This window comes from Artibeus jamaicensis, unplaced genomic scaffold (assembly GCF_021234435.1).
Source record: "Artibeus jamaicensis isolate MK-2021 breed Jamaican fruit bat unplaced genomic scaffold, CSHL_Jam_final contig_867, whole genome shotgun sequence".
In the NCBI taxonomy this organism is placed as follows: domain Eukaryota; kingdom Metazoa; phylum Chordata; class Mammalia; order Chiroptera; family Phyllostomidae; genus Artibeus; species Artibeus jamaicensis.
In genome coordinates, this window is record NW_026521995.1 from 7,889,334 (window position 1) to 7,902,345 (window position 13,012).

A 13,012-nucleotide genomic window follows, 5' to 3' on the forward strand; every position below is an offset into this window, starting at 1 on the left:
AACATTTGATTTTCACAGGGTTCTTCAGTATTAGAACTCTAGGAACTAAATATAGGAGTGCAGTAAAGCACATGTTATAGCATCCACCAAGTTTTAGGCATGGGCTGAGATGGTCTCTAGGGCCTGTATAATGTACTTGAGTGGAAGCGAAAGTCAGTGTTCCCTGCATTGGGACTATATATATACTAGTAGCTGTTTTAACCATCTCTTTAATTTCTGGTGCGCACTGCCCTAGTTCTTCTGGCTCTGGTCTCTGGTTAGCAGATGTAGGAGCTGAGGAGAAGGGACCACTGTTGTCACTGAAGTGTCATATTATGGTGGCATATCAGTTAGGACTGCACAAAACTAGTAAACTCAGAAATCTAGCTTATGAGCTTCTGCTCACAGAAAAATTATTTTTAATTTATACATAATATGGCTTCTTCCCACAAAAAGTGAAGCAGTATTTGGGTAAAGTTAACACTTGGTGTATGTGGTTTTGAGTGTAATATTGTGTCCAGTAGGAATATATAGCTAAGCTGTTGTGTTGACTTTGAACCATTGCATTGAAATGGCGTTTTCATTCTAGAGGAGACAAATTAAGGAAAGAAGAACATTATTTTCTATCAAATGCTTACTCGTTGCCAGCCTTGGAGCTCAATGGGCATTGTTCCATCGCATTGCTGCAACAACCATATTTGCCACAGTTTCTGCTTTTGTTTTGACTTTGTTTTGAGGTAACTATAGATTCACATGTTGTGAGAACAACATGTACCCTTGGCTCAGTTCCCTCCATGGTAACTTGTATAACTGTAGTGGAGAATCACAGCCGGGAAGCTGTCATCAGTATAATCCATTGACCTTTTTCAGATTTCGTCAGTGTTATTGGGTTGGTCAAAAAGTTCCTTTTGTTTTTCCGTGTGATGTCTCTAGTCGAGCTTAGCTGTCTTTCACTTTATTCGAAACAGTTTTGTTAGATCGTATTTTGATAGCTGTCATATCAGCATGCATATAAAAAGACTTATCAGAATTGGTGAATTTTTGTCCAGCCATTTTAATATTGAAGATGCAAGAAAATATACAACATTTTTGGTGTATTAGGCTTTATTATTTCAAGAAAGGTAAAAATGCAACTGAAACTCAAAAAAAGATTCATGCAACGAACGGAAAAGGTGCTGTGACTGATTGGATGTGTCAGAAGTGGTTTGCAAAGTTTCTTCGTACCAATGAAGTTTTGGCCAAATAATTCTTTGCTGTGGGGCTGTCTTTTGCATTGGAAGACATTTAGCAGCACCCCCGGCCTCTACCCACTAGAAGCCAATAAGCAGGAGATAGAGACATACTCAAAATATCCAAGTCAATACAGTTATTGGTGAAAATGAAAAATGTTCTTATTTTATGGAAAAAACCAAATGGACTTTTTGGCCAACATGTACTTGTTTGTGTATATGTGTGTGTGTGTGTATTTCTTCTGTGCTATTTTACTGCACATGTATGATGCCATTTCTTTTTCAAATTCTAAGGGAAAGAAGGTTTGGGTAAGTTATGTTGAGGCCTAAAGTGTAGACCTGGGGTCTCTTTGATCTGAACTCTTGCTTTTTTAGTAATTGTGATGATGAATAACAATAGTAATCAGTTGTAACATGGCTGAACTTAAGTTACATATAAAAGAGATTGAATACTTACCATGTGCCAGGGTCTGTTCTGAGGTATTAACTCATTTAATTCCCCAACAACTGTACCTCAGAAACTATTTCACAGTTGAATTAGTAGCATTAGTTAAACTGATCATATTACCAAGGAATGGGTAATTATTTTTACTATTCCTGAAATCAATAATAAAATAGTGATATTCTACCTTGTTTTTTTTTATATAATTTCATATTTTTAACCTTTGACCATAACCATTAATTTTGGCAATGGTGATTACTTTAAATGTGTATGTGTGTGATGTGTGTGTGTATATATAAATGAAGCCAGTCTTGTATGCACTAAGGTACCTTAACAGTATTTAGTAAATTGCAAATAAGAGCTAGTTTAGGAAGGATGCCAGAGTCTTAAGAGAATAAATGTAAACCACTGAGAATACTTAAGAATATAATTGTTTTCTACTGACTTTAGATCTTTTTGACCAAATACAGCCCTAGGAATGTTTGAATTTAGTGAGTCTCTTGGGTTACATTATCTAACTTTCAAACTGGGCCTCAAGGCATTTGGTTGTGAATTGTCACTGATTATCAGAATATTTAATGCTTCAGGAAGATAATGGATAAACTGATCAGCAACAGTCCGTAATGAACTCTCCAGTCTTTGCTGTTGAATATCTTGTAAAGCTGTCCCTGTGGTTTGAACAGTGGCACTTATTCAGACCAGAAATAACAACAGTCCCGTGTGTTGTAGGTCCCAGGAGGTCTTGGTGTTTTTGTAGACAGCAGACAGAAATAAAAGGAATTTTGTCCTTTTTACCTCATGGAATCCCACTGGAAACCGAAACATGTGCTGTGAGTTGATACTGACTTCTGCCAGGTCACCTCCCTGAAGAGCCCCGGGCAGGCACCGTTGCAGCGTTGCTTGGACAGGAGTCTGACAGCCCCAGAGCGAGATGGATGGCTGTGCGGTGCGCTGCCGTGGAACACTGCGCTACTGTCTCCTCCTAGGAAGCTGCTGGTGGGGAGTGCCGCCGCGCCCGCATCTGTGACCTTAACTCTTTCAGAGTGTGGCGGAGCCCCCCCAGTTAGGGGCAGATTTAAACCAAGTTCTATGTAATTGCTGCTTTTTATTTAAAAAAATAGGAGATTGCGATAATGCAGCACAAAGCATGGTTTATTCTGTCTTTTTAGAACTTGATTTCGGACATTAGATAGTGCAGTTTTTTGAAGCTATATAAGGAACGATTTGAAAACCACAGAACCTTTTTAATGGACCACTCTGTCAATTTTCTGCTCTTCTAAGGAAGTTTTTCCTATTCATGACTCATTTCACTCTTTGGCTAACACTGAGGGAGTGTAATAACAATTAAGGAGAGGAATGTATGCCTTTTCTTCTTTTATTGAAAGCTCGTACACATTTTCTGTCTTGGGCTATGTAAACTCGGAGGACTGCAGAATGTTGACAACTGTGAAAGTTAAAAACTAGCCTGTTCATACATACTTATTTGGAATTGAAAAGTCAAAATGCTTCCTTTGCTCCTTTGGAGAACAGTCCAGAACACAAACCCAGTAAAGAAGACGTGTTCCAGCCGTCACTTACACACACCTGAAGTGAAATGAGTGAGATCACTCTGAGATTACACTTTGTGTTTTATTTTCATTTTATAGGTCTGTACGAGCTGTTGGCTGCTCTGCCAGCCCAGCTGCAGCCACACGTGGATAGCCAGGAAGACCTCACCTTCCTCTGGGATGTGTTTGCTGAAAAAAGCCTGCATTCACTGGTAAAGGTAAACCACGCTGATGTCAGATTCTCTTTGCGGAAAAACATATGGAAAAATATTTTGAGCGCCATCTAGTAAACCAGAGATCAATTTGTTGCTCTCTGAAAACAAAACAGCCTTGTTCCATTTCACTGACAGGCGTGGAAGTTGTTAAAGATTCTACCAAAAATACATAGATGATTTCACTTAATGGTGGTGATTTGGCCGTGCATACTAATGCAGCAAACATGTGGTTGCCCTTGTTTAGAAAAAGAATATGAAATAGTAGCGGGAAGGTTTAGACTCCTTATGGTCAACATTCATGAGCTGGAATTTAACTTAAATAAATAAATGTTCATAGCAAAAATTAGAAGGAATCTATTTTCTGAGGTTAAGGATGGCAGCAGTTCAGTAGCCACATTAATTTAAAATAATTTCCTTTAACAAAGTCAACTGAAATTCTAGCAAGCTATTTCTTTTCTTGGCACAATGCCACTGAAGTGGTATTTTGTGTATAAATACAGTGCAGCTAAATGCGAATGAAAACAGTGTTTTGAGACAGTTTTAGTAAAGCATCATGTCATGAAAATGATCAGTCACCAGGATTCAGATGTTGCCACACAGCAATCCTGGGAGTGATCAGAATTCTTAAAATAGTAAAATGAGAACAAGAAACTTACTGGAAAATATGCCACCCTTGCCTCTGGAAATACGAATTGCAGTTTCTCTCATTTAACTCAAACTGAAAGAAATTTAGTCTTACTTGAGTCTGTGGCAGCTAGAAACGTATGATGCCTCCATAGTATCTGGACCTGTGCTTAATTTCACTAAATCTGTTACGGTTGTCTGTCCGGAGACGACGCTTTTAATTGATGGGTGGGGTGTTTGAAAATGAGCAACTCCAAGTTGCATTTGCTTCACAGGACAGGAGCATTATTACATTGTTTTTGTCAGGTTTGTTAGAGTTTGTGTACCTTAAGGAGTGGCAACTCTCAAGAAGTAAACGTGTTGATATGTGGCATTTTTCTAGCACTACACTTAAAGATGAGAATGCTTTATTTAGTTACTTAGTTCCTATATAATTGCCAAGGTATTGTTGTATTCCGAATAAATTTAGATAGTTGCTCTCTCGGGATATGTTACAAATGGTCTTGGAATTATAGTAGATAAAGTTTATGGCTTATTGAGGCAACCATGAAAATATCCCTTTGTTAAATGTGTGGAAGTTGGATGGGTATAGATTTGTTTTAATTGGTTTGATCTTTGATAGAAGGAATATAATGTATTTCAAATGTCATTATCACCCCTTAATCATGAAAATAATCCTGCCCCCAAACAGTGATGCACATGTGTTTGTATATTTATAATGTGGCTGGTATATCGGTTTCCTTATGTATAAAATAGTAATTACAATACCTCTAGACAAGGATGTTTGTGGGTTTCAAATAAAATAGTGAAAATCTTAGTTTTTTGATAGTTATATAGGTTCAGCAAATGGAAGTAGGCATTGTTAAGTATGAAGGAAAAGTTAAAATTTAAGTATCTTAGCATGTGAAAGACCAAAACAATTGACAGAAGTGGTTGTCATTTCTATTTAAAAAATTAAAATAATGTGTAAAAACGATTCTTAGTTACACTGGCTGTTGCATTTAGAGCATAGATTTTTAAAGTGTTTGTCAAGAAGTGGTTAGGAAGTGTACTCAAGAATAATTGATACCTGGTTTTATAAAAACAGGGAGGCAAATAAATTGATGTTGCCAGTATTTAAATAGCACAGTAATGTGTACTATTCCAGATGTTTTTCAGTAATTGCTTTCAAATGTATTTTTAAAATTACTTTTCTATGTGCCTTTTGTACATTCTCAGTTCTGGGTAGTTCCCTCCACGTCCACCTTTTATCACATTCATGCTCAGAATGTCCTTTGCCTCTGACCCATTCTGTTAGTTTTCAAGGGCGTGCAGCTTAAAATGCCTTCACGAGTCAGGCTCAGAGGGTTGTAGTTCAAACAGCTGGAATAAACTGCTTAGCCCTATTCTGGGTGCCTCTCTTAGAGGATGGAGGATAGATCTTCAGCTTTTGTACATAAATCTTGCTTGAGTAACAGGAATTTGTTTGAAAAGGTTTGTTTTGGTCTGAATCAAATTGTGCTTGGATGCTCTGTTCTTTTGCCCGCAGTTGAAGCTGTAGGTATGTGATTAAGAACTGGCTCAGTACAAAAAGTGATTTAATTTCAGCACAAAATCTTCACAATTGTCATTTTATGTAAAAAAAAAGTACTTGTTAAATCACCACACAGCTTTAAATACATATATCTTTATGGTCTAATGCAAAATATACTAAAAAAGAGGCAGTTTTGGCATTGCAGTCTGGGCAGGTGTGGCTCACCACTTTGGATACTGAGCCACATTCTGACAGGAGTACCTGTAGGTCATAGGCTTGTAACTGTGAAGGAAATAATGATGATCCCACATCATTAGGTATGTATTAGGTATAGATTTTTTAAAGAAGAAAAATGTCTAAATAAAAAACTTAATAAAAACTGTGAGCATGATATTTTATTTTTTAAAAGATTTTATTTATTTATTTTAGAGAGAAGGGCAGGGAGGAAGAAAGAGAGAGAAACATCAATGTATGGTTGCTTCTTGTGTGTGCCCCCTGCTGGGGACCTGACCCGCACCCTCTGCATGTGCCCTAGACTGGGAATTGAACCCGTGACCTTTTGGTTTGCAGGGTGGCACTCAGTCCACTGAGTCACACCAGCCAGGGTGTGAGCACGATATTTTAGAAGTATTAAAAGAAAGGTGGTACTGATAGAAACCCTGGGAAATATACTTGTATATAAGAATGGAAATATATAGAAGGTGTGGCAAGATAAGGATGTTAGCATTCACATGATCCAGTGAATGTGACAAATCATTAATAAGCATTGAGCCACTTTGCTTTGCAGAGTTTTTGTGTTTGATGTGGTCCCATTTGTTAATTTTTGCATTAGTTACCTTTGCCCTTGGAGTCAGGTCCAGCAAGTCAGCACGGTGATCTACATTAAGGAGCTTATCACCTATGTTTCCTTCCATAGGCTTCATGGTTTCAGGTCTTACACTCAAGTCTTTAATCTATTTTGAGTTAATTTTTGCCTATGGTGTAACATATTGGACCAGCTTTATTCTTCTGCATGTGGCTGTCCAGTTTTCTCATCACAGTTTTTGAGGAGACTGTCCTTTTCCCATGGAATGTTTTTGCCTCCTTTGTCATAAATTAATGGGCTGTATATGAATGGGTTTATTTCTGGGCTCTCTGTTCTCTTCCATTGATCTATGTGTCTGTCTTTATGCCAATAACATATATTTTGATTTTTATAGCTTTGTAATATAGCTTGAAATCAGGGAGTATGATGTCTCTAGCTTTGTTTTGTTTTTTCCCCAAGATTACTGTGGCTATTCAGGATCTTTTGTGGTTCAATACAAGTTTTGGGCTTGTTCTATTTGTGAAAAATACCATTGGAGTTTTGATAGCAGTTGCATTGAATTTGTAAAGATGAAGTTTTAAATCTAAAAAGATTTGTTTGAAACTAAAGCATCCCATATCCATTGCAGCATTATTTATAATTGCCAAGATAAGAAAGCAGCCCAAGTGCCCATCAGTAGACAAGTGGATAAAACAACTATGGTGCATTTACACAATGGAACACTACTCGGCTGTAAAAAAAAGAAAATTTTACTCTTTGCAAAAGTTTAGATAGACCTGGTAAAAATATGCTGAGTGAATAAGCCAGTGAAAGAAAGACAAATACCATATGATTTTACTCATATGTGGGACCTGATGAACAGACTGAACTAACATGGAAAATGGGCACAGATTCATAGATGGAGAGCAGATGACAGATAGTGGGGAGGGTGAGGTTAGGTGGGAGAGGGAATTGAGCAAAAAGGAAAAAAGGACTTATGGACACGGACAGCAGTGTGGTGATTGCTGGGGGTAGAAGGCTATAAGGGGACTAAATGGTAATGAAAAATATGCAATAGAGATTAAATAAGGTAAAATTTGCATAGCCCAGCATTTCAAAAAAATAAATAACCAAAGTGGCTGTATCATTTCCATTGCCAGTGACTGAGAGTTCCTGTTGCCATACACTTTTGTCAGCATTGGGCCCAGTCGGCTTTTTTGCATTTTCGCCATTCTAATAGGTGTGTAATGTTCTCATTTTGTTTTAATTTGCAACTCTCTTTTGACATGCGATACTAAGCCTCTTTTCATATGGTTGTTTGTCATCTGTATATCTCCTTTGTTGATTTGCCTACTCAGATCTTTTCCCATTTTTTAATTTAGTTTTTTTTCCTTTTTCTGAGTTTTCACAATTCTGTCTTTTTTTTAGATAAAATTAGTTTAACAGATAGTGTTTTGTAATTATTTTCTCCCAATCTCTAGTTTGTTTTTTTATTCTCTTAATGGCGTCTTTCAGAGAGCAGAAATTTTAATGTCAGTAAAGTCCAACTTACTCTTTTTGTAGATTGTGCAAAAATGTGTCTGAAATCTCATTGTCTTACAGAAGGCCACCTAGATTTTTCTCCTGTGATTTTGTAGAAGCTTTTTAGTTTTGTATTTACATTTAGTTCTATAAAAGGTTTAAGTTCTGTGCTTTGAGTCTAGACTGTGCTTGTGAATATCTAGATGTCTTAGTATCAAACAGTGAAAATCATTTGTTCTCCAGTGACCTGCCTTTTCTCCTGTCGAGGGTTAGGCGACTTTATTTGTGTGGGGTGTGTTTTCAGGCTGTTGTGTTCCACTGATCTGGTTGTTCCTTCACCAATGCTACGTTGTTTCTATTACCGAAGCTTCATAGTGAGTCATGAGGTTGGGTAGCATCCTGTTCTCCAACTTTGTTCTTCTCAGTATCGTGCCAGCTGTTCTGTGCCTTTTTACAGAAACTTAGTATCAGTTTGTTATATCTACAAACTAGCTTGCTGGAATTTTGATTAGGAGCATGTTGAATGTATAGGTTAGACTGGGAAGCACTGATATCTTAACAATATTATAGATTCTTGTCCATGAGCATGGAATATCTGTTTATCGAGGACCTGTGTGATTTCCTTCATCAGAGTTTCGTTGTTTTCTTACTTAAATTCTGTATATATTTTGTTAGATTTATACCTAAAAAATGTTTTGGTGCTAATGTAAGTGGTATTTTGTTTTTAATTTCAAATTCCAATTATTTATTGCTGGAAATTTTGCATGTTAAGTTCGTATCCACCATCCTTACTGTGACCACTTATTAGTTCTCAGAGTTTTGTTGTCGATTTTTTGAATTTTCGACATAGATACACATCTGTGAACAAAGCCAGTTTTACTTCATGATTTCTATTTGATTTGTTAAGGGGTGTTTTATGGGACTGGATGCAGTCTATCTTGTTCTATGTGAACTTGAGAAGAATGTATATTTTGCCATTATCCAATGAAGTATTAGATCTTAGTGGGTTGGTGGTGCTGTTCGGTTCAACTGTGTCTTTCCTGGTTTTCTATGTGCTGGATCTATCACTTATTGATAGAGTAGAATAGTGGGTTTATCCATTTATCCTTGCAGTTTAATCAGTTTTGCCTCATATATTTTGATGTTCTTGTTAGGCACATACACACGAAGGATTGTTATCACTTCTTGGAAAATTGACTCCTTTTATGTATGTAATGCCCTCCTTTATCCCTGATAATTCTTCTTGTTTCATATGCTTTCCCTGAAATTGTATGTGATACTTCAGCTTTCTTTTGGTTAGTGTCAGCATGGTTTATACCTTTCTCCATTCCTTTACTTTTAATCTGTTTGTGTCTTTATACTGACAGTGGGTTTCTTGTAGACAGCGATGGCCGACATCAGGGCCTGATACAGTGATCGACTGCGCTGTTCTGGCCCCAGCAACCAGTAGAGCCCATGACCCCAGCCCCTTTAGCCACCACGACTAATGATTTTTACCCTGTATAACCCATTTCCTGGGAGCCACCGGGGGGCCAGGTCTTTCAGCACTCACTTACCTGTGACTCGAAGTGTGGCACCATTTTCTCAGCTAATAAACTGTTACGATTCTGGCTGTAAACTCCTCTTCACATTTGATCGGGCTTGGATGCCTGCAGGCGAATGGATCCCTTTAGTTCACTAACAGAATGTGCCTGGGGGCAGAGGGTTGGGGAGTCTCCTCTAAGACTGGGCAGTCAAGAGTTTTTCCCTCTCAAGACCAGTTCACGTTTGACTACTATCAGTTTGTCAGAGTTACCGTGCAAGTGTTCCTACAAGTGTCCGTCTCTCGCAGCTTCTGCTCCTGCTAAGTTGATGTCAGCTGTGCTTCTCTGTATGTGCGTCTCCTGAATTAGGGTGGTGCTTGTCCTGTGACTTCCGTTCTCCTTACATGGTGGAGCTTAAACCTGAAGTCTCCTTTTATCCACTTTTTAATATGGTTGTTTGTTATGTTATTACCAGTGTGTGAGATTTCTTTATGCATTTTGGATCCCAGTTCCTTATTAGATATATGATTTCCAAATATTTTCTCCTATGGTATGGGTTATCTTTTCACTTTTTTTTAGTAGTAGGACTTTATTTCTGAACTGAAAACTTTGCAAATTAATTATCTGAGCACCCTGTAATTTGCTTAAATGTTTTTGTGTATTTCACTCAAAGAAAACATGGAAGCTTCATCAGAGAGCTTCATATTCCTCTAGGAGACATCATGGCATGTAAGGATTAATGGTTTTTTATTTCTTCTACAACTGGACAGTTTCTTTAACTTGCTTGCCAATCCACTGTATACTACAACAGTACATATAACAAAGTTCAAATAACACTTAGAAGTGCCATGATAATCTCATTTTCTTAATAAATATGAACATTTTTTGAAGTAAAATAAATTCCTAGTTTGATTTACCCATAATTTAAAATAAATCCCTACGACTTACAACCAAGCAGTAATTATATTTATATGGGAAATAATTCAGTTTCTCTTCTTAAAGATGGCCTGAAATTTTGTTTTTAATGAAACACATGAAGTCATGAGCAGATTAGTTGACTAGTGGAAGCAGAGTATGAGTGGGGGTTTATTTTAAATCCTAACATGGATATAAATTAATAAATTTTTTAATGCTTATAAATTAGGGAGGATTTTAAAAGTGAAAATCTTCTTAGTCTTGAGTGTAAATAAGTCTTGAGTGTAAATAAGTCTTGAGCAGATGTTTGGACAGTAATCTATGAACAAGAACACACTTTAAAAAGTTTACATGTACCAAGTTGGAAACTTCAGAAAATTAAAAAAAAAAACAGTTTGAAGGTAATGCTTGAGCTGAATTTTTCATAGTTTGAGTTTTCTTAATAATTGTGAGATTTGCTTGGAAAGTTGTTACCTGTAGGATAATTAATACAGTCAAATTATACAAGAAAGAGAGAATTTTCTCAAACAGTGGTTTTATAAACTATTTTCTGTACAGGAACTTTAGGTTTCTCCCTTCTTTTAACCTAGAAGCAGTGAAAAGTTTTATCCTGGGGGTGGGCAGAAGGTGGTCTTTACACAGCAGTAAATCAGATCAAGGCTGAGCAGGTATTTGTGCTATTTTGGGAGGGGAGAGGTGTTGTTAAGTTCAGAGAGCAAACCCACCGGGGAGGTACTTGTCTCTGCAATACCATTTGGGTGGGAGGAAAAGGAAAGACAGCCAGACACTGCGAATGATCCATGGCCACCTGGTCTGAAAGAGAGAAGAATTAATTGGGTATCAGCAGCTGGGAACACTCCTTGGCCAATCAAAGGTAATTGTTCCCTAGCTCCGTTGGAGGAGCCAGAGTTATTTCTTATGTTATAGTGTACATTTTTTCAGGCCCAGAAACATGTGAAGTCTGCTCAAGACACAAATTCCTGAAACCCTGAGTAAATTGTTACCTTTGTAATTCATACTCTCAAAACAGTGGCCATCTGTAGCTCGTGGTCAAGATTTGCTTGGGACTAGGGACGAGACAATAGGAGCCATGTCTGTGAGTACTTCTTGGGGCTGTGCCCTACCACTGTGGTCTGTGTTCAGCAGAATGGAACGTTGTCTTTTGCAAGTTATTGTGAGACTTAGGTGATGATTCAAATATGCTTAGTTTCAGAACAGTCATCTTCAATGTGCACTTTTTCATGATTTAACAATCTATTTACAGAAACCAATGTGGGGAGTTTCCGACTTAGAAACACTTAAGAACAGTTTATTTATTGGAATGGGTGGAGTCAGGAAGTGTGTAACCCTCTCATCGTTCTTGTGGAGGTGATATCTACTGTTCTGCAGTTCCAGAGAATAGGAAATGCTGTAGGGGATATCCAGGTTCTCTAGATATTATACTGAAGAGTGATGTTGCTGGGCCACAGGTAGGTGCATCTCCCATGCTAGTAGACTTTGCCAAATTGTTTTACAAGTGCTTGTTCACAACCAGTAGGGGTGTGATTGGCTTAGTGAATTCAGTATTTGCAGCCCCAGTACTGTGGCTCATCCCCCTCTGTCGCTCCAGACTCTGGGCTGTGTTTTTGGAGCCCTCATTTTATTGCCAGCGTAGGTGGTGGTTCATGTCCCATTTCCAGGAACGTGATGGGCCGAGTTCATGGTCCTGACATTCTGACTTGGTTCTCAAAGTACATTTACTGCAGATAATTGTAGAATCATCGAGAGAAAATAAATCTTTACTCTTTGTTCTCATCTCAAGTAAAATGATTTTAAAACATTCCAATTCTTGTTCTCGTAGTTGAGGGCCATATTTGTTTTATTTTACTACACTTACTTTTTAACTATGTAATTGAATTGTAATAATTTCAGGACATGCTAGGTAAGCACTGACTTCTAATGTGTACAGTAGAGGAAGGTACAGTCTGTGTTTGGTGGGAGTCAGCATTGAAATGAGTGATCCTTGGGCAACTGTACAAAGAAGAACCCAGATGGAAAGAGTGACCCGCTTCTCTGGGGCGTGGTGGAAGGTGAAGTGGCAGGGTCATGGGGAGGCAGGGTCCACACTTGTCTGGACTGGGGAAGAGGGTGCACCGGAACACAGAGTCCTTTGAAAGAAAACTCCAGGTTGAGGTGGAATGTGGAATAGATTTAAACATGCTTTTGTGGGCTGGCTTGGAGACCTAGCCACCATTTTAAATGGTATTTTTAGAGTGCATGTTCCAAAACCTAAAGTAAATTACAATCACAAGTAAAATCTCTTTGATTGGGGGAAGATAACGATAATATTCCCAGAAGTTTCGTTTGGCACTGAGGCACTCAACTAAAAATTATTATATGAATGAACGAGTGAGTCTGATATATGACTGAGGAGATAAAGGTAGTATCTGGAGGGAGGAATCTTGTAACAGCCAGGATGGCTTTCATTATCCACTCAGATCCACCTGGAACCTTCTGCTGCTTCTATTCTCTTTTCTCTCTTTTTTCTCACTCTCGTGATCATCTCAGTCTCCTTGTTTTTGTCCATTTACCTCTCTTGTGGTACCTTAATGATGGACGGTTGTGTGTATCAATCCACATGGCTCTACCTTTTGTGAACAGGCATCGTTAGGACTAGTTCAGAGCTGAGACTGTGGAGCTGCTTTGCTTGGACCCCAAGTCTGGCTATGCACAGAATATTG

At 38.0% G+C, this 13,012-nt stretch overlaps 1 protein-coding gene across 4 annotated transcripts in view; it reads left to right on the forward strand.

Annotated features, from left to right (window-relative positions):
* The window catches only part of MPP7 (MAGUK p55 scaffold protein 7), a 245,426-nt gene that overhangs the window by 90,195 nt on the left and 142,219 nt on the right, over nucleotides 1-13,012 (forward strand). For 3 of the 4 annotated variants that reach the window (XM_037140833.2, XM_037140832.2, XM_037140835.2), the window contains one exon: nucleotides 3,297-3,415. In XM_037140833.2, coding sequence (XP_036996728.2) covers nucleotides 3,297-3,415 — 119 coding nt within the window. The remainder of the gene's footprint in view (nucleotides 1-3,296; nucleotides 3,416-13,012) is intronic. The other variant, XM_037140836.2, reaches the window with a different exon arrangement.